At 42.2% G+C, this 24777-nt stretch overlaps 1 protein-coding gene across 6 annotated transcripts in view; it reads left to right on the plus strand.

Annotated features, from left to right (window-relative positions):
- PKIG (cAMP-dependent protein kinase inhibitor gamma) overlaps positions 1-24777 on the plus strand; it is an 82193-nt gene that overhangs the window by 48534 nt on the left and 8882 nt on the right. Inside the window, exon 1 of one of the 6 annotated variants that reach the window (XM_061630302.1) lies at positions 4875-4893. The exons of 3 other annotated variants lie outside the window; for them this stretch is intronic. Coding sequence is in view for 2 of the 3 variants with exons in the window: in XM_061630297.1 (XP_061486281.1) it covers positions 6869-7017 (149 nt within the window). In the remaining variant the exon portion in view is untranslated. Of the gene's footprint in view, positions 1-4874; positions 4894-6431; positions 6473-6841; positions 7018-24777 lie in introns of those variants that run through there. 2 more of the 6 variants (XM_061630298.1, XM_061630297.1) reach the window with 2 other exon arrangements.

Raw genomic sequence — 24777 nt, forward strand, 5'->3', positions numbered from 1 at the left:
CCAACGCAACTTCTGCCAGCTCCCAGGAGTGGGGAAGAAACTCTCCTGAAGAGTATCAATAACAAAAGGATCTTCCTGGCCCATTTCACCAGTTGCTGGGACAACTAAATAGGCCCATCATCTTACCTGGCCACTCTATTTGATTAACAAAGGAGATTCATCTGGCTAGCAGAGCCAGCCCCCAGGGCATAGGATTCCAAATCAGAGGCTGGAAAGGTGACCCATAGAAATCATCTATTCCATGCTCATAACAATATATACAATGCACTGCTGTCAAATATTAAGAAGGAAAGATGGGAAAAGTTGATGACTTGTTGACATTTATATGCGCAAGGCAAACTAAGTTGTCAAGCCAGGTTCCCACTGCGGGTGAGTTTGATGCCTGCATTCACCTTCAGTCTCAGATGTCTTCCTACATTTACAATAGGGGAATATTAACATTGACCGGCTGATTGAAACGCACAGGCTGTAGCCTGCACCATGAGAAGAAGGGGAGGTGTGCAAACCAGCTAACCGAGCTGCTTCACTTTGGTCCTTAACTGCTGCCATCCAGTGGATATGTTTATTCCCTGGCTGTCTCCACTAAACAGACCTCTGGAACTTATTCAATGGATCAGACAACTCTGTTAAACTATGGAATTCACTCCCACTGGAGACAGCGGTGGCCACCAACTTGGATGGCTTTAAAAAAGGATTAGACAAATTTATGGAGTTGACCTTTGCTTTTTTGTATTTTAAATGTTATTTTTAATGTTTTTATTTTCTAGTTTTTTTATGTGTTGTAAACCACTTTGATATTGTATAGCAATATACAAATATTTTTATAAATAAACAAACTGTTTGGTCACTATGAGAATAGGATACTGGACTAGATGGGTCATTTTCTTATGGGAATGTTCTTATGGGAAGTATGGGAAGGCAATTAGGTGTGGGGTAAAGAACAAGGCCACAGATATAATTTATGCTGTTGACCATGGTTGCCTCCTAAGACCAACTCTGTGGGTTGGGTATTGGAGGCTCTGTTTTACAGTAGTTCTGTTCCTTCCAAGAGGGCCTGTTCCAGAAAGTAACTTTGGGGGAATGCTCTTCTGCCTCCTAGCAGTTGTGTTATGTGGTCCCACCGGGCACTATTTTATTTCTAATGCTGTTTAAGATCTCTGTGAAGCCAGTGGGTACAGTCATTAGGGGACTTGGAATGTGACATCACCAGTGTGGTGATGACACCCAACTCTGTTTCTGCATAGCAACTGAATCAGGTGTGGCTGTGCAGGAGCCTGATCATAGTGGTGGGCTGGATCAAATTTGTGATGATTCTGCTTGTATCTAATAAAGGCTGTGAGCACACTAGTTGCCTACAGCAAAGCATTTCCATTGGCCACAGCTGGAGGGGCAACGGGTTGATCTGCCGATCAGTTACAAAATCTGTTTGAAGCTGATTTTAAAAACCAACAACAACATTCAAGCTGGTCCCACCAGGTTTTACAGTAAAAAAGGGCATGGGGTTTGACTAGTGCCGTATGCCCTCGTTTTCAGAAAAGAGAGGTGGAGCGGCAGAACAGTACGTGCATCTCTACCCAAAGTCTTGGAAAGAGGTCCACCTGTCTTGATGGGTTTTTTCTCTCTGCTTGGAATAATACTGTCTCGAAGGGGACTTTCACAGCAGCCACAAAAAGCCCAGAGGTTTTGCTATTCTGTATGTAAGATCACATCAGAAGTAAATAATCTGTACACTTTAAATAATTCAAGAGTTCCAGGGGAATGTTTCTGAACTTTGAACAGAAAGAGCAGGAGGGTGGGCTATTTGTGCTGTTTATCATATATAGTAAGAGCCTTTGTTATAGAACCTTGAGCATTATTTTACTTGCATGGGATATTAAGGCAATAGTTCAATAATTACTGCATTCCCTGGGATCCCCTTTCTTTGGAATTGGGATGTATATTGAATGCTTCCAGTCGGTGGACCGTTGTTTTATTTTCCATATTTGTTAACACAAATATGGTGATTTGTTTCTTCCAAGTATTTTAAGAGCAGCTTTCACCTCACATTCTAAAATTTCTGGTTATTCATCATACGGTTCCTCCGTGAATGAATCTGTCATCCTGGGTTCTCTTTTATAGAGTTCTTCAGTGTATTGCTTCCATCTTCCTTTTATTTTATCTTGGTCAGTCAATTATTTAACATCCCTACTCTTGGTTTAAATTTCCCTTTAATTTCTCTAATCTTTTGGAATAGGGCTCTTGTTCTACCTTTTTTGTTGTCCTCTTCTATTTCTATACGATAACTATTGCAATAGTTCTTTGTCCCTATGTACTAGTCGCTGTATAGTTGCATTTAGGGTTCCAACTGTGTTTCTGTCTCCTTTTGCTTTTGCTTTCCTTCTTTCTTCAACCATTTTAAGAGTTTCATCAGTCATCCTTTGAGGTCTTCCTCTTTTTTTAACTAGAGGCATTATCTTTTTGCCTTCTTCCCTGATCATGTCTCTGACTTCAATCCATAGTTCTTCTGGCTCTCTATCCACTTAGTTTAAAGCCTCAAATCTGTTCCTTATTTGATCTTTATATTCTTCTGGGATGTTATTTAAATTGTATTTTGGCATTATGATTGCTTTGTTCTTCTTCAGCTTTATTCTGATTTTTGATATTACCAGTTCATGGTCTGTACTGCAGTCTGCACCTGGTCTTGTTTTCATAGAAAGTATGGAAAGTCTCTACATACTGCTACCAATTATATAATCAATTTGATTCCTATATTGACCATTTGGTGATGTCCACATATACAATCGTTTTTATGGTTGCTCAAAAAATGTGTTTGCAGGAAGCAAATTATTGGCTTCTCAGAATTCAGTAAGTCTTTCTCCTGTTTCATTTCTGTCTCCTAAGCCCCATTTCCCCACAATTCCTAGTTCTTCTCTGTTCCCTACTTTTGCATTCCAGTCTCCCATGATTATTAGCACATCTTGTTTTGGTGTGTGGTCAATTTCTTCCTGTACTTCTGTGTAAAATCTCTCCAATTCCTCTTCTTCTGTGTTTGCTGTTGGAGCATAGACTTAAATGATGGTTATGTTAATAGTTTTCCTTATAGCTCCTAATTGCTTTTGTTACATCATTTCTCACTATTAAAGCAACCCCGTTTCTTCTTAATTTCTCATTTCCTGCTTAAAATATTTTGAAGTTGCCTGATTGAAAATGTCCCATTCCCGTATATTTTAATTCATTCACGCCAAGTATTGTAATGTTGATGTGTTCCATTTCTTGCTTGACAGTTTCTAACTTTCCCTGGTTCTCACATTCACATTTATTGGTATAGATGGCCTCAATTCGTTAAGAAAATGGTAAAGTTCACCAGGATTTTTTTTTGTATCAACGAAAGCTGCTAGCAGCCACAATATTGACATCTGATCCCCAGACTGCATTTATTATAACATTACATCTGAATCCACACCCATCTAAAAATAGCGGAATTTTTTTTTTTTTACCATCCCTACTCCATGTTAAAGTTATTAGGAACGGAAACAGTAGGGAGATAAAGGGTTAACCCTCCCCCAACAAGATTCTGCAATCCAAGTTGGCATCTAGAAATATTTTTATTTTTCTGGTATCAAAAAGGGCAGTCACATTAGGTGTACATTGCACACATCTGCACAATACTGGAGGCATTCAAGAGGCCCCTTTACAGGCACCTGTTGGGTATGCTTTAATTTAGATTCCTGCACTGAGCAGGGGGTTCGACTCGATGGCCTTATAGGTTCCTTCCAACTCTACGAGTCTATGATTCTACGTCTATTTAGCCCTCTTCAGTGTGGGATGGTGGGGCAGTCAGAGTCATGTGTAAGATGGCAATGTGGATAAATAAAGGCCCTCCTCTTTATTTTCAGCCCAGGTAGTTCACTTTTATCTCCCTGGAATTTTGATCTCCACTGTCTTCTTTGGAAAAGACATTGGTGGCTATAGTGCAAAATCTCATCTGGTGAGAAGGAAAGCTTCATGTACTTTCAGGATCCCTTGCTCCTTTGTGTCATCTTTATAGGTGGTCCACATGCTTCTCCCCAAGGAAGGGGGGGATAGGCTGAAAGAGAGTTTCTAATTGGGTTGGGGAGAATCCTTCATACTTCCACCCAGACCTTTCTTTTACTTTTGGGGCAATATATTCCAATTCTCCCACCCAGCAGTGTAGTGGCAAATTCAGAAGTGCAGGGTCCCTTCATGATAGTCACACCACGCCTTCTCATAGCTATGTTCCCTTTCCCTCATCTCCCTTCTCTCTGTGTCCACACTCCACTAAGACGTCCCTAGGAGCCAATCTGCATGAAAGGGGAGGCTATGTATGTAGTTACTGAGAAGAGTCTTCTCAGTGGCTGTCTCACCTCCTTTCTCTCTGATTGGCCCCAATCAACACAAAAGGACAAAGACTCTTTGCTTTCATGCTAATTGGCACATACATAGGGACCTGGTTGGAGCCCTGCTTCCCAAAAAGTAAGGGGGTCTACATTCCCTCCCATTCCCGCAACCCTGGACGATGTTGCGCTGTGTGTAGTTGTGTTGCTTAATTTCATTTAAAAGCAGCACCACAGCAGCAAAGAGTAACAGCAGATGTTGAAATGCGAGTGTGCCAGTGTGTGCATGCGTTTGCCTAAGAAAGCAGGCTTTTACCCTGCAACAGCATCACTGAGACTGGAGACTTAGTAAAATAAGAAAAGCTACTTTATTTAGAGAAATACATAGTAGATAGAAAAGGCATCCCTAGTTCTAACTAACTAGCTAAGTTGGAGGCATAACTCCCAGGTGTAGGAGTCAGCCCCATGCTCGGAGAGAGAGCAGAGACAAAGGGATGTCACCTCTCTCCTGGACAGCCAGAGGACAAAGGAATGGAAAGGGCAGAAGGAGGAGGGGCAGGTAAGCTTCCCTAAAGACTTCACAGTCTAGGGACAGAAGGAAGTCAGTCAGAGCATCACAGGTAAAAGGTAAACAAAGCCTATCCATCTGGAGGACCCTAGCTTTATCTTCCTTCTGGAGCTTAAACAAAAGAACAAAACAGGAGTTGCTCTTTTCCCGCTTCCAACAGACGATACACTCCTGCCCCCACCCTACCCCTGTCCACTGCTCTGATAAAGGTGAACAAGGCAAAGGATTCCATTCGGAACTCCTGGAGAGGAAAGAATTGCATGTCTCAGTGCCACAGTTGAGGCTGTTGAATCTTAACTGCCAGGTCTTAGAAGGGGGTATGTGACATGGGTAACGTGTGTATGTGTGTCTGTTGAAAGTCTCTAACATGAGATGTGGGGGAGGGAGAGGTATGTGAGTGAAGTGGGTGTGCTTCATACGTTCCTTTCCCGTTTAGGCCAAGTGTAGGCCTAGTTTGAGCCCTAGTTTCAACTGACACCCTTCTTTGGAACTAAGAATGGCTGTTGGCCAATGGCTGCTCTGACCGTACACAGCATATATTTAAAGTACATTTCCTCACCCCACAAGAATCCTGGGAACTGTAGTTTACCCCTCGCAGAGCTACAGTGTAGCTTTAAATGTACCTTCAAGTCACACCTCTCTTCTGTAGAATGGTGAGTGTAAGTAATCTGCTACACCTGCCAGAACCTGAGGTGAACAGAGAAGTAAAGCAAAGAGAGTACAGGTGGATCAGTCAGATTCAGCAGTAGGAACGCAAAAAGAGCAGGAGAACCTAGGAATAAAATAGGCGCTCCTTTAATATGTCTCCTCTATTTACCCCTTTTTCCAAGCAACAGTCTATGCTATTATTTTTGAAATCTGTCCTTAGTAAATATGTTCTGCTTTTATCCCTCTTTCTGCCTTTGAGGAATGCCTGGTAAAAATTATGTTGGCATGCTTTGTCAATGTAATTCTGAAGAGTTCAGCCCCCTCCCCTAGTCTTTAACACTTATATATGTAGGTTGGGGAAGGCACATTGTTTCTCTAGCATGCATGCCTGTAAATGCATGGGCATGGACAGTACAGCGCTGGGCAATCCAGAGCCTACCATTTCCTACACTTCAGCTGCTGAAGTCTGTTTTGTACTGTAGGACAAATGTATTTTTCTAATACTCTCTTTGGTTTTAAATTGGTGGAAGATGCGCTATTGCACAATACATGAAGACAGAAGGCAGAATACAACCATCAGTGTGTAATAATGCATTGCAGAAGGGGCTTCAGGCAGTTCTTATTAAAAAGACAAGTGTTATAAGAGTCTCCCTATTTTCATCTATGAACGTTGGAGCATATATTTTTACACACACATACACACAAAGAGAGAGAGAGAGAGAGAGAGCAGCAAAACAAAGAACAAACGTCACTAAACTTGTTGATTTTTATTTTAAATGTTTATCCATATTTCAAAATAACATGCTTCCATAATCTCACTAGTGGCAAACCACTCTTTTTCAGCCTCAGCATCTTCCCCCTTGCAATAAAGGGGTCACAATACTGACCTACCTTACATGGTTGTTGTCAGGAGTACAACAAGGTAATTCATAAAAGCACTAAAAGTGGTATATAAATGTTTATTATTATAGTTATTATTTAGCGTCCTTTTGTATTGGTATTTTGGTTTAGCAATTCTGCCAAGGAACTCCCTTTAAAAAGAATACTGTGAGGGGAAAGATGCAGCTGAATTTCAGAGCCAGAGATCTGGCTTGTCCCATCTTTGGCAGTGCTGTATCTTGTGTCTAAGGCTTAGCAATGGGCTTTCAGTGGGCATAAGCATGCTGTATTGTGATCGAGCGTGGCTCCTGATTATAGCAAGGAAAGTAGGTGGTGAGAGTGTTGCTGCAAACCTACTGTTAAGTTGTTAACACTTTTCCTAATTCCCCTTCGCTACAGTAAGTCTAGGAGTGCTGAGCTGGCCAGTGTAGCATTTAGAATGTCTGAGAAGAAAAAGGCAACCTTTCTCAAACAATGTCAGAAATGCCATGTTGACATGAATGGAGACATGCTAGATGCACAAGGTGTGTGTCTTCGCTGCAAAGCTGAGGGAGGAGAGGAGCAGCAAAAGAATCAGAAAGGCAAGAGGTAAGGCAGGGTAGAACAGCAAGTTTTGGGTTAACTTATGGAATTCACTACCCCAAGAAGTGGTGATGGCCACTAGCCAGATGACTTTTTAAAGAAAGTATTAGGCACATCCATGGAGGACAGATCTCTCAATAGCTATTTGCCATGTTAACTAGAGGGAATCACCATGTTCAGAAATCACCAAGTTCAGAGGCAGTGTGCCTTTAAAATGAGGAAATGACAAACAGGCCCTGTTTCCAGAATAACTTTCCAGTTTCCAGAATAACTTGGTTGGCAACATGGGGAACAATACTGGACTGGATTGTCTGAACCAGAAGGGATCTTGTTTTGTTCTTGAAGCCAGAGACGGTTTGCAAGAGGAAACATGAGATTAGATTATTCATTCAAATACACTGCCGTTTAGCTGGCCAGCATGAACATAAGAAGAGCTGTTCTGCATCAGACCAAAGACCCTTTTCATTCAGTATCCTCTTCTCCCAGTGGCCAATCATGTCTATGGGAAGTCCACAAGGAGGGCAAAGGCACAACAGCACCCTCCCCATTTGTGCTGCCCAGCAACTAGTATTCAGAGGAATACAGTCTCCAATACTGAAGGTGGTACTTAGTCATCTTAGCCTGTAGCCATTGATAGCCTTACCCTCCATGAATTTGTCTAATTCTCTTTTAAAGCCATCCAAGTTGGTGGCCATTATTATGTCTTGTGGTAACAAATTCCATGGTTTAACTATGTGCTGTGTGAAGTGCTTCCTTTTGTCTGTCCTGAATCTTCCAACATTCAGATTCATGGGATGACCCAGGTTCTAGTAAATTTCTCTCTTATCTGCTTTCTCCACACCATACAGAATTTTAATATCATGTCCTTCCTTTTTTCTAAACTAAAAAACCCTGAAAATGTTATAAGCTTTCATCTTGGAGGAGTTGTTTCAACCCCATGATCATTTTGATTGCCCTTTTTCTGAACCTTTTCTAGCTCTACAATATTCTTTTTGAGATGTGGCGACTAGAACTGTACATGGTATGTCAGGTGTGGTCACCATAGATTTGTATATTGGCATTATGATATTTCCACATGGCTTCTAAGAGGGGATGAAAAAATTTGATTCAGTTCACATTTCAAGGTATACATACCTAATTAGCACTTTGAGACAAAATGCAAACCAAAACATAGCCATCCTTTGAAATTAACACTTATCCAAACGTTGTAAGGCAGTTCCCCAGCCAAATAATGTGTCCAAAATGCATATACTAGGGTAAGGTGTGTACATAAATGCATGTATTTGTGAAAATAACATACAAAATGCATTATATTACGAGAAATTGTTTGCAAATTTTCATTGCATTTCACTTTCCACTGCATTTTCCCATCAGTTTCCTTATTGTAAAAAGTCTGATCTTTTGGAGAAGGGGGGTTATTGTGCAACAGCTCCAAATCAACTTGAATTGTGCAACTTGATTTTGCCAGTATGTGACAACTACTTGATATTACCTAGAAACAGTGATTGTTTGGAAGTTGTACCACTACCTCTGGCCTCAGAAAGAAACCCCCTTCAATTATTGTTGTTCCTCCAAAGCTCTCAGAGGTCATCAACTAAAATTTCAGAGGAATTAGAATGGGATACATTGCCACCTCCCCTCCTCTTGCTGCATCCTGACATGACCAAGCTCAATTAATACATTTTATTTATATTTGGTATATTTATAGTCCACCTTTCATCATAGACTTAAGGCAGCATATGTAGGACTCTCAGGTGGGATCCCATTCAGGCACTGAGCAGATGTAAGACTTGGTTGGCTCCAGTAAGGTGTCTTCAGACTATGCCCTGGGATTCAGTCTTACTGCTTCAAAGCAAAAACATACACGCTATTTCATGTGGGAATCTGTTTTTATAAAGTAGCTTTCTATGTAGCTAAGCCAGGTCTGCTATGGTGTTTGTCAACAGCAGCCACAACCCTGCTGTCACAACCTTGTCAAAGATCCCATGCTTAATGTCGTGGAAGATAATTATAACCCAAGAGCTCCATCTGCCGGCCCTACATGTACTAAATCCATAATACTAGACTGTCACTTCCCTATCATAACTTGAGCTCCAGCTTTTCTCCCGCTTACAGATATGTTCCCATTAGCATCAGAGTTCTGTCAAGATCTACTAACCAAATAGGCTGTAGCCCACAAAAGTGTGTCTAACAACAAATGTATTATCCTATAAGGTAGCATTGGCCTCTCATTTTTGTTACGTGACTGTTCCTCTGAAATACACTTTTTATATTAGTACTGTCCTGAGTACATTTACATTTTTTAAAAAAGATGTATTTATATGTTATTTACCCTGCTGTTTTCCTTATCAGGAAAGGATATTTAATACATATCAAATACTAAATAAAAACCTATAATAAAAACAGTGCTTGAATTCCGGGAGGTGTGCGTGTGGAGGAGGAAGGGGCCCAGCCCCTATGGATGGCTTTGTTAAATATTGATTTGGAAAGCCATGGCAATTGGGGAATGATCTGATTAAAATTGCGGGGGGGGAGTCAGGGAGTAGGGCTTATGGATTTCATTATGTCCTCCAACTTTCCCCACAGTTCAAGCACTGATAATAATTTAAAAAAACAGCAGTAAAAAGCAGAGAAAATAGTATACACATGAAGAGAATTAGTCAGGCAAATGCTTGCTAAAATAAATGTCTTCACCTTCGTTTTGAAGGTTAAAAACAATTGTCCCTGACAGATTGACAACAGCGAGACTTAATGCAGTGGTTTACTTTCCCTCAACTTGCAAAATCAAATTATTCAGGCAGAAAGAATCTGGGACTAAAAGAAAAGGAAAATTATTCTCTTGTCAAGAGTCAATTTGAGACCTACTCACTGAACCAGAGCTACATGAAAGCAGAACCTCTGCAGGATCCAGGCCAGAATAATTATTTGAGCCATCCAAAAAACTCAGTACCAGAACAGGACAGATGCATTGGTGGAGAGGGCTCCTGTTCCTCTAATAGGTGTGGAGAAGGGAGAATTTCAGCAGAAGTGCTTTTCTTATTTCTGAGTTATACATTGCCCTCTCCAAAATTCCTTCCTCTATACAACAGTTTGAAAGGTGCTGAAGTCCTGTCCTCCTTTGCTTCTCTGGTCACCCTCCTGTAGCAGTAACAGTAATTAATGATAGTCTTTAATATACATCAGCACAGATTTGCAAAATGGGGGGCACAGAGCAAATACAGAGCATGGGGCCCAGACTAGACTGGGCCATTCTGAAACTATGACTGAAGCAAGTTAAGAGTGTGAATGGCAGGATCAGAAGCTTTTTGAGGATCAGTAACTCTGCAGGTTGTCAAAGAATGGTTGTGATGTACACAGAAATCCCAGGAGGACCTAGATTCAAAGCAATACTATGCTCAAGAAATAACATTTAAACCCACTATTCACTTAAAAACCAATATGGCAGAATTTCTTAAGCTGTGGTCTGCAGACCACTGGTGGTCAGCCCGGTGTTCTGTTCAGGTGGTTTGTGTGGAAAGGTTGTGCAACAGTTGAGAATATCTGTATCTGGTCCTGTACTTGACTTGTTCTCACAATAGAGACTGAAGACATTTTGACCAAGGCTGGATTATTATACGGGATAACGTCCTGATTTAGGGCCTGTGATTTTTATAATATAGTGCTAATGCAGTTTACTGATTTTTCCCTAAAAAGTTACCCTTCTCAGCATTTGGCCTAGGACCTGTGATTTTAATATGACACTGTTTATTATGATGATGGTGATGTTGAAGAAAAAGAATGTTATTTTATTTTTCTTCATGTTAAATGCAGAAGCAAAATGTGGATCCCATCCTCAGCTTATATTACCCTACTACATACATAGTTTTAATTGGTTGCATTTTATCAGATGTACATGCGTTGTTTTCATCAGACACATTTTATCAGATAGCTTGTGTGAACACAATTCAGCTAAGCTACATGTGCTGTTTTTATTGGTCCTAGGGCCTCTCCAGACTGGTGTTTTATTGTGGGCATATTCTGCAACATGTTCTTGACACAATAATAGTGCATCAGAGGTGGATTTATTCTGCTCTAGTCTGTTCTGTGATGCTTTTGCAATGCTACCACATTATTGCTGTCCATCGGAGGCTTAGCGCAACAAAAGCAGGATAGAAATAAACCAGAACATTTGTGGCACAAAAAGTTATGGAATTCCAGCAGGAAATTACAGGATACACGCTGACTGGAAATGAAAGAGTTTGACCATCCCAAAACTTTTACAGATGAAAGCAGTATTGGCAAAGGAATTGCATGTGACCTCCCTGATAGCATCATTAGCACAAATAATCATGAATGTGCAATAAAAAGGATGTCTGGAGGGACCCCTAGTATGTCAGCTGAGGAAATGTAAGAGGATGCTTCCACATGGCAGTATATTGTGGGCTCGGTTCTGCTCATGCATGCAAGTTTTTCGCAGTATCCACATAATGTTGTCCTCATCAAAATATCATTGCATCCCTTTAATCCCAGGTTTACTGTTTCTGTGGGTATTTTCCATGGAAATGGTAAATCTGGATTTAATGGGAAAATAATATGGGGCATCACTTTGAAGATGAGATATCATGTGGATGCTGCACAAAACTTGTATGCATGTATAGCACTGAGTCCACAATAAACTGCTGTGCAGAAGAAAACAGAGTTTCATATGAAGTATGTGTATGCTTTGATTTGTAGAACAAAACAAATTATTTGCTGTTATTTTTATTAGTATTATTTTTATTAGACTTATTTTATTTATTAGATTTCTATCCTGCACCTTCCTCCAGCAAATTTCCAGTGCTTTGATAAAAAAAAAGTTTGAAAGCTTCTGCAATAGAGCATCCAGATGCAAAGGAAAGAGTGCTCATATCCCTTTAACAGGTCTTTAAGAAGACAAACATTCTACAAGTGCAGCTTGTCATGCAGGGATGTGGGGAATAAGTTGCAATTCCCTCTGCTTCATGGCTGAGCTCCTGCTGGGAGAAGGGTGGGATATAAATCAAATAATAAATAATTAAATAAATAATAAAATGGCATAATTCTAAGTGATTGGCACCAACTTGCCATTCCCAATACATGTTGTTAGAAATAACAGCAAATGACTATTATTTAGGACTATTATGCTTTTTAATATGTTTTTAAAGCTTTTTTTAAAAAAAGATGTTTTTAAAGGTGTTTTGTTTTAATATGTTTTTAAGGATGTTTTGTTGTAATATATTTTAGAGTCTGTTTTTATGATGTTTAGAGTGTTTTTAGTGCTTTTGTTTACTGCCCTGGGCTCCTACTGGGAGGAAGGGCGGGATATAAACATAATAAATAAATTTATAGTAGCTGCTGTGAAAGCTAGTAATAAAATAGGAGTTCTGTTTAGTCCCCTCCTGCCAATCCTCTTGATTTTTGCAATTCATCAAATGCCTTCTGATGGGCTTTTGTGGGTTTGACAGCTCTTTGTTCTTAATTTGTTCTTAATTTGGGCCAGAGGCCAGTCGGCCATGCTCTCGAGAGCCTCTTTTTAATGCTGGGTACCCATCCACTTTTCTAAAAGCCTCCTTCCCACTGGTCCCTGCAAAACTGCGCGCTGCTCTTGAATACGGCTATAGTGTCAACTCTGTGTCAAGCCAACTAATGTAAGCTTGCTTCTCATGCCAGTGTACCAACCTGATCAATTTGTTCGTTACATTTTATAAAATACTTGTTTCAGGAAATAGCTCCAGAAGGATGGCATCACAACTGAAAAGGAAAGCTGGTATTCTGAGAACCTGAATAAGATAATTTGGATCTAGACAAGAGGAAAGACAGTGAGAATCTCATTGACTTCAGGAGTTCAGATCAGGTCTTTCCATTTTGGATCACAGACAGATCATATTTCTTGAGATGGCAGAATGCCTTTGTTAGAGAAAGGGATATCTTTATTATGTTGAAGGTGAAGGGTAATCAGTTTTTAGCACTGTGTTCCATTAGCACCTCATCAATCATGGACTTTTGCAGCTGAGTTGGGTGTGTGTGAGAAGGGTTTAATGTCTGGGAAAGGCAGTACCTTCGTAGCAAAACTGCTAAGCTAAGGACGGAGGAAGGGCTGCTCCAGACAACCTATGTATTGAGCATTCATCTTGATTTGCTTGTATAAAGCTTATGTGGAATTTAGATTATATCTGGGCTTTATTGAGCATTAGTTCTGATTTGTTTATAGTCAGTTATACAATAATGAACATCCTGCATTCATCCTGATTTGCTTGTGGGGTGTTTATCTATCATCCTGTCAGATCCTTTTTTTTAAGTGAATTTGTTGTGCTAGGTTGACAGAACACTTTGATCCTCTTTAATTGTGCAAACCCAAAGTTCCTGTATGCACTTGAATCTCTCCTGCAAAATAGCAACAGTCTGGAGGCACCTGAAGAAAGCATGTTGTCTGGAAGTTGTTGTTTCTCTGCTGCTGTACAATTGTGTAGGATTCACTGTTCATACAGAGTTCATCTATGAAGGGCAAGACACCAGATTAAAGGAGGAAAAAGGAAACAAGCATATTATGACATGAACTGAACTGCACTTGCATTTTTGAGCAACAAGTAGCTTCATAGGATTAGCCCCATGGAGTAACCTTCCTTGTAGTGCTTGTTCTTTCTGTGGGCCTTAACTAGTCATTTGCAGCAAGAGAACAAAACTCTTTCTCTACAGTACATGGACTGTGAGTGGTCAACCTGAGCACTGATAAACTAAACACTTGTAAATAATGATGACACTTAATCATATCATGGTTAGTGAAGGGTGGCAGAATCCCATCCAGATTTTACAACCAGTTTTGTCTTGGGGGCATGGCACTCTTATTTGTTTACCATTACATTTATATCTTGCATTTTCCCCAAGCTGCTCAAAGTGGTGCACATAGTTCTTCCCCCCCCTCCAATTTTATACAAACCACAAAGCACTGGAGGCCTCTACATCAACTATGTTGTTATGTGCCTTCAAGCAGATTTTGACTTATGGCAACACTATGAATCAGCGACCTCCAGTAGCATCTGTTATAAACTACCCTGTTCAGATCTTGTAAGTTCAGGTCTGTGGCTTCTTTTATGGAATCAATCCATCTCTTGGCTTCCTCTTTTTCTACTCCCTTCTGTTTTTCCCAGCATTATTGTCTTTTCTAGTGAATCGTGTCTTCTCATTATGTGTCCAAAGTATGATAGCCTCAGTTTCATCAATTTAGCTGCTAGTGATACTTTTGGTTTATTTTGTTCTAACACCCAGTTATTTGTCTTTTTCACAGTCCATGGTATCCACAAAGCTCTCCTCCAATACCACATTTCAAATGAGTTGATTTTTCTCTTCCCTGCTTTTTTCACTGTCCACCTTTCACATCCATACATAGAGATCGGGAATACCATGGTCTGAATGATCCTGACTTTAGTGTTCAGCGATACATCTTTGCATTTGAGGACCTTTTCTAGATCTCTCATAGCTGCCCTCCCCAGTCCTAGCCTTCTTCTGATTCCTTGGCTATTGTCTCCATTTTGGTTAATGAGTGTGCCAAGATATTGATAATCCTTGACAAGCTCTCCTGCTCCTTAATCGCGCTGATTTCCTTCGTTGCTGCAACACCTGTTGGTGTCTTCTCTCTGCTGAGGAAGGGGCAGCCTCCTGGTCGCTTCCTGATTCTGGCAGGCAGGCAGGCACCCTCGGGCTTGCTCTGGTCTGGTGAAGGGACCTGGGCTGTCTCCCTGCTTGTCCCCACTCCTGAGTCTGCGGTCCCCCATTCCTCTGCCTCCTCGGATGAGTCCTCTGAGGAGAGCATGACATTGTCCGTTGTTCTTCCCCAGTAGCTCGCTGAGTGCCATCTGACCTGGGGGTCTCATCTTTCAGCAGTATTCTCATGTTGCATTTTGGATACTTTGTTCATAGGGTTTTCATGGTAAGAGATATTCAAAGGTGGTTTACCATTGCCTTCCTCCGAGTCTGGATGCATCTTAGTCTGGTGTCTCAGCTTTGATCATTCAGCCTTGGGTGACCTGCTAGGATTCTAGCCTCTTGGTCTAGACTTCTGACGGCATTGCTCTCAGCTTCTTCGACACTCTCAAACCCCCTCACCACGTTAGTGTGCATCCTAGAGGAAGACAATGACTACAGTCCACTTAATAAAACAACACTGAACAGATTTTACATTCATTGTTTAGAAAGGGGGATATTATCAAAGACTGTTAATGCTCCAATGCAGTGATGTGCATTTTCTATAAAAAGTTCCATTGCCTGAAATTAATTAGAAACTGACTTACTATTTGACTTGTATTTAGCATACAAAAGTGCACCACATTCGTTTTACATGTTAAAAATATCTTAATAAGGGAAAATAAATGAAATATATTTAAACACAGTTTTATGCAATCACAACTTTACTTTTGCTTTTGCTTTTCCTTATAGTCTAACAGCCGTGGTAAGAATTTTAGTTTTGGTTTTGCTTTGTGTTGCAGCCAATCAGGCAAATGAACAACTTGTTTTGGGGTTTGGATTATGTGTCCCTTTGGTTTTAATTCACTCTGCCCCCCACCCCACATTTATATGTGCAATATAACCTTGTAGTAGTGAGTGGGCTTGCATGTTATTTATTTATTTATTTTATTTATTTAATTAAGCTTATATACCACCCGACTAGCAACAGCTCTCTGGGCGGTGAACATTAAAAATACAATAAAAATAACACAAAACTGTACACAAAACTGTACAGTCTAAAATCAAAATATAATAATTTACAATTAACAGGAATTAAAATGCCTCAGAGAAGAGAAAGGTTTTAACCTGGCGCTGAAAAGATGATAGTGTCGGCGCCAGGCGCACCTCCTCGGGGAGACCATTCCATAGTTCGGGGGCCACCACTGAGAAGGCCCTAGATCTTGTCACCACTCTCCGGGCTTCCCTATGAGTCGGAACCCGGAGGAGGGCCTTCGTAGTAGACCGTAGTGTACGGGCCGGTTCATATCGGGAGAGGCGTTCCGACAGATATCGTGGTCCCGCGCCGTATAAGGCTTTATAGGTAAGTACCAACACTTTGAATCTGGCCCGGAAGCATATTGGAAGCCAGTGCAAACGGGCTAGCACAGGTGTTATATGCTCAGACCGCTTAGTTCTTGTTAGCAGTCTGGCTGCCGCATTTTGCACTAGCTGTAGCTTCCGAATCGTCTTCAAAGGTAGCCCTACGTAAAGCGCATTGCAGTAGTCCAGACGCGAGGTTACCATAGCATGTACCACTGATGAGAGGTCCTCCTTACTCAGATAGGGACGTAGCTGGGCTACCAACCGAAGTTGGTAGAACGCATTCCGGGCCACCGAGGCTACATGAGCCTCAAGTGTGAGGGAAGAGTCTAAGATGACTCCCAGACTACGCACCTGTTCCTTTAGGGGGAGTGTAACCCCATCCAGGACAGGGTATATATCCACCATCCGATCAGAGAAACCATCCACCAACAGCATCTCAGTCTTGTCAGGATTGAGTCTCAGTTTGTTAGTTCTCATCCAGTCCATTGTCGCAGCCAGGCAACGGTTCAGCACGTCGACTGCCTCACCTGAAGAAGATGTAAAGGAGAAGTAGAGCTGCGTGTCATCAGCATACTGATGACAACGCACTCCAAAACTCCTGATGACCGCCCCCAGAGGCTTCATATAAATGTTAAAAAGCATGGGAGACAGAACCGAACCCTGCGGGACCCCACATTGGAGAACCCACGGTGTCGAGCAATGTTCCCCAAGCAGTATCTTCTGGAGACGACCCGCTAAGTAGGAGCGGAACCACTGCCAAGCAGTGCCTCCAACTCCCAATTCCGCAAGCCTCTCCAGAAGGATACCATGGTCAATGGTATCAAAAGCCGCTGAGAGGTCAAGGAGAATCAACAGAGTTACACTCCCTCTGTCTCTCTCCCGACATAGGTCATCAAACAGGGCGACCAAGGCAGTCTCAGTGCCAAAACCAGGCCTGAACCCCGATTGAAATGGATCTAGATAATCGGTTTCATCCAATAGCGCCTGGAGCTGGTCAGCAACCACACGTTCCAGGATCTTGCCCAGGAACGGAACATTGGCTACTGGTCTGTAGCTGCTGACATCCTCTGGGTCCAAGGAAGGTTTTTTCAGGAGTGGTCTCACTGCCGCCTCTTTCAGACAGCCAGGGACCACTCCCTCTCGTAAAGAGGCATTAATCACTTCCTTGGCCCAGCCAACTGTTCCTTCCTTGCTAGTTTTAATTAGCCAAGAGGGGCAAGGATCCAGTACCGAAGTGGTCGCACGAACCTGTCCAAGCACCTTGTCCACGTCCTCGAGCTGAACCAACTGAAACTCATCCAACAAAACATGACAAGACTGTGCTCTGGACACCTCAGTAGGATTAACTGCTATTAAATAGGAGTCTAAGTCCCGGCGAATGCATGAGATCTTATGCTGGAAGTGTTCAGCAAATTTATTACATCGAGCTACCGATGTATCTGCCGTATCTTGTAGGCCTGGATGAAGTAGGCCACGAACCACTTTAAAAAGCTCCCGTGGGCGTGAGAGAGATGACTGAATAGTGGCGGCGAAATGTTGTTTTTTTGCCGCCCTCACCGCTCCTACATAGAGCTTAGTAGAAGCACGAACCAGCTCATAATTGCATTCGTCGGGAGTTCGTCTCCATCTCCGCTCAAGCCGCCTCCTGTCTTGTTTCATCGCTCTCAGCTCCGGAGTATACCAAGGAGCTGTATGAGCTCTACATAGGAGAGGGCGCGCAGGAGCGATCGTGTCAACAGCCCGGGTCATCTCTGTATTCCACAGATTGACCAGGGCTTCGACAGGAGCGCCAGTCTTGTCAGCCGGAAAAACCCCCAGAGCCTTTTGAAAACCTTCAGAATTCATTAGTCTCCGGGGGCGGACCAATTTAATAGGTCCCCCACCCTTGCAGAGGGAAAAGGCTACTGAAAGTCTAAACTTCAGCAAGCAATGATCTGTCCATGACAATGGGAGAGATGTAAAACTCCCCACATCCAGATCACTATCCCCATGTCCAGTAGCAAAGACCAGGTCAAGAGTATGCCCCGATGTATGTGTTGGGCCACTAACATATTGAGACAGCCCCATGGTTGTCATGGCGGCCATGAAGTCCTGAGCTGCCCCAGACAAAGTAGCCTCAGCATGAATGTTGAGATCTCCCAGTACTAATAGTCTGGGGTATCTCAACAGTATCTCCGAGACCACTTCCGTCAGCTCAGTTAGGGAAGCCATTGGGCAGCAAGGTGGGCGGTACACCAAAAGGATTCCCAGTCTGTCCCTCTGGCCCAGCACAAGGTGCAAACACTCCAGACCAGTGATTGCATGGACATGGTGCTTGGTGAGTGAGATGGAACTCTTATAGACCACAGCGACCCCCCCTCCCCGACCCTCAGATCTACCATGATGCTGAATCAGATACCCCGGTGGGCAGAGCTGGGACAAACTAACTCCTCCCTGTTCGCCCACCCAGGTCTCGGTTATACATGCCAGATCGGCCACCTCATCCACAATCAAATCATGGACGAGGGAGGTTTTATTATGTACCGATCTGGCATTAAAAAGCAGCAACTGGAGATCTGAGAGTTGGCTGATAGGACAACCAACAACCCTGCGGGTATGAGAAGGACCAGAACGCGGCACAGCCACTACATGTCTGGGCTGCGTTCTCCTTACCTGGCACGTCCCTCTCATATCACCATACCTCCCTCTACCCGTCACTACGGCAATTGGGGCCCCCTCAGGTCTCCCCTCTTGATGATAAAATCTCTTCCCGAGGCACATGATAAACTATAAATACAAAAAACTCATATACATAAAAATACACATTCACTCACAACATACACTCATATAACACCCATTCATCCACTTCAAACCCACACAGAAGACACAGTCCCGTATTCTGTGCGCCCAAACGCCAGCTCTAAGACCGTTCTTCTTCCCACGTAAAATGCCACCTGGGGCCTGGTCCTGCAAGGTGCCCAAGTGCAGAGCAGGAGCCCAAGAAGGAGAAATTCCAATGAACCCTGTGAGCGATGCCGTCAGGAGTCATGTACTCCCAGCAGGGTCACCCATGGTGGTAAGGTCGAGGGAGAGGAACCAGACAAAGAACGACCCAAGAAAGTTCTCAATGGCAGAACAGGCAGAGGATAACAATGTGTACATTGCAACGGCTATGAAGGCGGATGAAGGCTGCAGCAGATAAAAGACTTCCAATTGTCGTGGTATCCATGCCATTGGATCAAAGCCTTTTTCTGTCAAGACTGTGTGTTGATCGTCGTGCGCCGATCTCCCCACATAAAACAAATTCATGTGCAGGCGTCTTCCAAGCACACCAAACCAAAAGTCCCATGGCGATTGGCAAATGGACTGTGAAATCCGGAAGCCCCTAGTCATTGTCGGGAGGCAGAGTTGGGGTCCCGAGGGGTTGGAAGAAGAGGATTCAGACGGATGGCAGGGAGGAGGGGGAGCAACTTTGCCCGAGTGGAGCGAAGACGAAGCAGAGGAAATGCCAGAGATAGAGTTGCCTAGCAACAGAGAGCCTGAGAGCTTTGGAGTTTCAGAATCTTCCCTGGACATTCCCACGCCTCCCCTGCTCCGAAGCTCAGAACAGGAGGGGGAAGAGGGAGGGCTGCCCAAGGCAGAAAAGCCGTGAGTCAGTTTACCATCAGCCCCCCCCATCCCCCATACTGGAATCGGAACCTTCAGAAGAGGAGGGGCCGATGCTTCCCCCTTCGCCGCGCACACGAAGACATTTGAAAAGACAAGAGAGAAGGGGGGGAAGGCGGGTAGTGCCTGAGGGGCAGTTAAGGAGGAGCGAAAGGTTGCGCGCCCGTTTGGCCCCTTCTTAAAGAACCGGCGGGAAAGCAGCCCCTTGCTCTGTCAACTTTCTCTCAATGCCGCAGGACCTGTATTTCTGTACTGCTTCATGAGAAGACACAGTCTTTGTTTGGACATTACTCTAATAAAAACTGAATTACTTACAACCCCTGGTCTGGTTCCTGAGTCTCATCCTGGGCCTGACAGTCATGGTTCGGCGCGTGGGCGGTGGATACAGACTCAGTCATCCTGGCTCAAGGACCAAGGCAGTTGAGTAGTTCAGCAGCTATATCCACGACTGAGCAGTCCTATTCAGGATCCACTCTGCTCACCCCGTATGGGGAGGGGGCTAGAAAAGGTGCCCTAAACATAGTCTGCCTCATCTCTCTCCCTGACTGGATTACCGCCTCCAGTGGGGTCACCACTTAGCGGTCGCAAAAGACAATTGAATTTTGGAACATGGAATATATGGACATTGCTGGACAATACAGATAGTGAACGTCCTGAACGCAGGACTGCCATCATCACAAGGAAGTTGAGACGTTTTAATATTGACATAGTAGCACTGCAAGAGACTCGAAGAGCAGGAGAAGGACAACTGAAGGAAGAAAAAAGAGATTATACCTTCTCCTGAAAAGGACTGCCTGAACAAGAACGATGAATACATGGAGTAGGCTTTGCTATTAAAAATAATCTTCTGAAGCTCTTGTCAGAAGTTCCTATTGGCATTAATGAACATCTCTCAACTCTCCCGTTAAAACTTGCCAAAAACCAGCAGGCAACTATTGTAAGTGCTTATGCAATAACATCAGATGCTGATGAAGACATCAAGGAAATTTTTATAACCAGCTGGACGCCATCTTATTAGAGATACCTAAGGAGGACAAAATTATCCTCTTGGGTGATTTCAGTGCAAGAGTTGGGCGTGATTTCGATTTATAGCCAGAAACCATTGGGAAAGAAGGAGTTGGGACTTCCGGGAAGGGTGACTTAGCCTGTGCCTGCTTTTGAGACGGGCTCCTGCCTCAAAAGAAGCTTATTCAGATATATCAGTCAGTTTTTTCTTTTTTTTTGACTGATTAAACTTCTCCCGGGTAGGGAGAAACGAAGAGATTAACCTCAAAGCCTATTTTTGTTGGGACGACCAGATCTCATTAATTTATGGGACGAGGTCCAGCCGACGAAGGTGGGACGGATTTTCAACAGCAAGCTCTATCTGTTAAAGCGAACGTTCATCTTATCTTCTAAGAGAGAACGCATTAACAGGCAAGCACCCTTCTTTCTATATTTTTCTTTTACTTGACTTAAATTGTTGCTGTTTAAAAGAGATTTGCCAGATTGATCGGTTTTTGACATCTCACTGGGGAGCCGTAACTTCTCTCTGCTACGCACTAATTAATAGCTTATCTCTGTTTTTGTTGCAAAAAGCTGTCCTGGATTTGCATTCTAAAGATACACACAGAAGAGGGATTTCTATTCCAGATTTTTATTTTGAAAAATATTATACTGTTTTGAGACTACTCTCTTTTTGGTCTATTTTATTTTGACGAATCTGTTTCTTGACGATTGCCATTAATTGTTTCGATCCTGGGAACTGCATTTTGTTTACTTAACTATTGGAGAGATAAGGCTGTCTGCTCTGTTTATACTGTGATGTCACCAAGTTTGGAGTATTAACCCAATTGTTGCTGAAATAAGAAGTGGTTTTCCTATATTTTTCTTTTAAAATGGCAATTAAGAAAGTGGCTGAGAATCTGGAAATAACTATGTTTCAGAAAATAATGGATGAGATTGAGATAACGAAAATTGAATTGAGTAAAATGAAGCAGGAGATTAAAGATATAAGGGTCCCTGTGAGAGAGGTGACCCTGGAAGGGGTCCCTGTGAGAGAGGAGACCCCGGAGATTGGAACAGGGGTCCCTGTGAGAGAGGAGACCCTGGAGACTGGAATAGGGGTCCCTGTGAGAGAGGAGATCCCGGAGATTGGAACAAACGTGGAACAGGAACAAGATTTGGAGTCTATGGACTTTAGAAATAAAATCTATTGTTTGGAACTCAATGTTATCTCTGAAGAAATTAATGAAGATTCTAGAGATAAAGTTATCAATGGCATGGATTATCTTCTGGACTGGAATGATGTGATGGAGCCCAATATAGAGAAAATCTATGGAATTAACTGCAGCCATGTGACAATGGAAAAACTTTTAAGAGATGACCCAGTGTATTTTGAAAAAAAGAACAGAGATATGATTTTACAGCAGTATTTCAGCAACCTATTCAGAATGGATGGCAAGAAAATATTTGGGATAGAGGTAATTCCCATCAGACTCTTACTATATGACTATGGCTTTGACAGCAAGATTATTATGGAATACTGATAATGGAAGATTGGATATTGAAATTACTGGACTTAACAAGACTACTGAAGATGGAAGATGGAAAATGGAACTAATAGAGATAATAGAACAATGGCTACTGAAATTACTGAACCTAACAGATTCTGATGTGATGGATTAATTGAAATGTTTATTTTGACTATGGTTATGACAATAAGATTATCATAATTAGTAATGAGATGGATTAATCGATATGCTTATCTGGAAAAAAAAAATTGATAGATATATTTCTTAAAGAATTGAAATCTCTCTTTGACTTTTTGTGGAAAGAATAAAGTAATGTTTATGAGATTTGATGATTAAGTAAGATAACTACTGGAGGAAAGTGATTTTATAATATGACTTAAGAGACAGGATTGCTATATATTATAGACTTATAACTGATTTGATCTTTGACAAATGGGAAGTCAATATTTTACTCTTTATTTTTTATTTTTGTTTTTTTTTCTTTTTTTCTTTTTGTTTAACTATTTTTGATTTTGTTTTTTGTCTTTGAATGTTTTATGATTTTGTCTTGTATGTTTTATGAAAATTTGAATAAAAATTATTGAAAAAAAAAAAAGGAAAGAAGGAGTTGGCAATAGCAACCTGAATGGCATTCTACTTCTGACTAAATGTGCAGAGCATAATCTTGTTATTACAAACACACTCTTTCATCAGAAAAATAAATTTAAAACATCATGGAAGCACCCTCGGTCAAAACACTGGCATCTCCTGGATTACGTAATTGTCCGTGCCAGAGATCATTGTGATGTACTCCTCACTAGGGCCATGACGAGTGCTGATGACTGCTGGACAGATCACCAATTAATTCGATCCACTATGGCCATTAATATTGTTCCTCAACGTAGGCTCCAAGGAAGAAAACCAAGGCATAAAATGAACATCCATGCCCATTGAGATCCTATTAAGCGAGCCTGCTTTCAAACAACTCTCAAGAAACATCTACCGACGGAACTCCCTGAAAATGTCGAGGAACACTGGATTAAACTGAAGACTTCCATTATTGCAGCATGTGAACAAACTATTAGTTACCAAACTAAGAAACATCAGGACTGGTTTGATGAGAATGATAATGATAGGCTATCAATGGCCACTAGCCATGATGACTGTGTTATACTGTCACTATTAGAGGCAATATGCCTCTGAATGCCAGTTGCTGGGAATCGCAGGCGGTGGGACTGCAGTTGCATTCAGATGCTGATTGTGGGGTTCTTATAGGTATCTGATTGGTCACTGTGAGAATAGTAGCCATTAGGTTGCTTTTATTTCTATTGCTATAAAATGCTCTATAAGAATTTCTAAGGTGCTGTATTGTCAAAATTGTGGGTCCTCAGAGCCCCAAGTTGTCTCATCCTGTCAGAGACTACCTGGTTAGACCTCTGCCAGTTGGGTTCTCATCACAGGACCAGTAAGCTAGCCTATTTCCTGTAGTGTAGCCTTCCTACTGACTGCATCTAAAGTTTTCTGTTGTATAGTGGTTTCATTCCCCCACTTTTGCAATTCTTCTTTTCTCTCTCCTGGCTTGTCACTGGGCTTACTAACCCAGGGCTGTGTCCTTATCCTTTCCTTTTATCTCCTTGTAATCCAACTCTTTCTCTCCTCATTTCTCTGTGCTCTTTAGCCTGTCCATGGTCTAAAAATCCTTCAAATATCTGTCCACTCTCTTTCTCTTTCTTGCACCATCCTGAAATATATTCTTTGGTTATTTTTTTTTTTGTACATATTATATGCCTCAGTAGCATGCAGAAGCCATAGTTTGACACTAGAATTTATTTATTTATTTATTTTTATTTATTTTATTTTATTAAATTTATATACCGCCCCATAGCCGAAGCTCTCTGGGCGGTTCACAACTGTCATACATCAATACAATAAACCACATATTTAGAGAATTTAAAACAACTTCAAAAAACAATTTTAACACATACTAAAATGCCTGGGAGAAGAGGAGAGTTTTAACCTGGCGCCGAAAAGATAATAATGTTGGCGCCAGGCATACCTCATCAGGAAGATTGTTCCATAATTCGGGGGCCACCACTGAAAAGGCCCTTTTTCTTGTTGATACCCTCCGAGCTTCCCTATGAGTAGGCACCCGGAGGAGGGTCTTCGATGTTGAGCGTGGTGTACGGGTAGGTTCATATCGGGAGAGGTGTTCCATCAGGTATTGTGGTCCCGAACCATATAAGGCTTTATAGGTTAACACCAGCACTTTGAACCGGGCTCGGAAACATATAGGCAGCCAATGCAAGCAGGCCAGAATCGGTGTTATATGTTCGGACCGCCGGGTCCCTGTTATCAATTTGGCCGCTGTATTTTGCACGAGCTGCAGTTTCCGAACCGTCTTCAAAGGCAGCCCCACGTAGAGCGCATTGCAGTAATCTAATTTAGAGGTTACCAGAGCATGAACAACTGAAGCGAGGTTCTCTCTGTCCAGATAGGGACGTAGCTGGGCCACCATCCGAAGTTGGTAAAAAGCACTCTGTGCCACCGAGGCTACTTGTGCCTCGAGTGACAGGGATGGTTCTAAAAG

This window comes from Rhineura floridana, chromosome 6, assembly GCF_030035675.1.
Source record: "Rhineura floridana isolate rRhiFlo1 chromosome 6, rRhiFlo1.hap2, whole genome shotgun sequence".
In the NCBI taxonomy this organism is placed as follows: domain Eukaryota; kingdom Metazoa; phylum Chordata; class Lepidosauria; order Squamata; family Rhineuridae; genus Rhineura; species Rhineura floridana.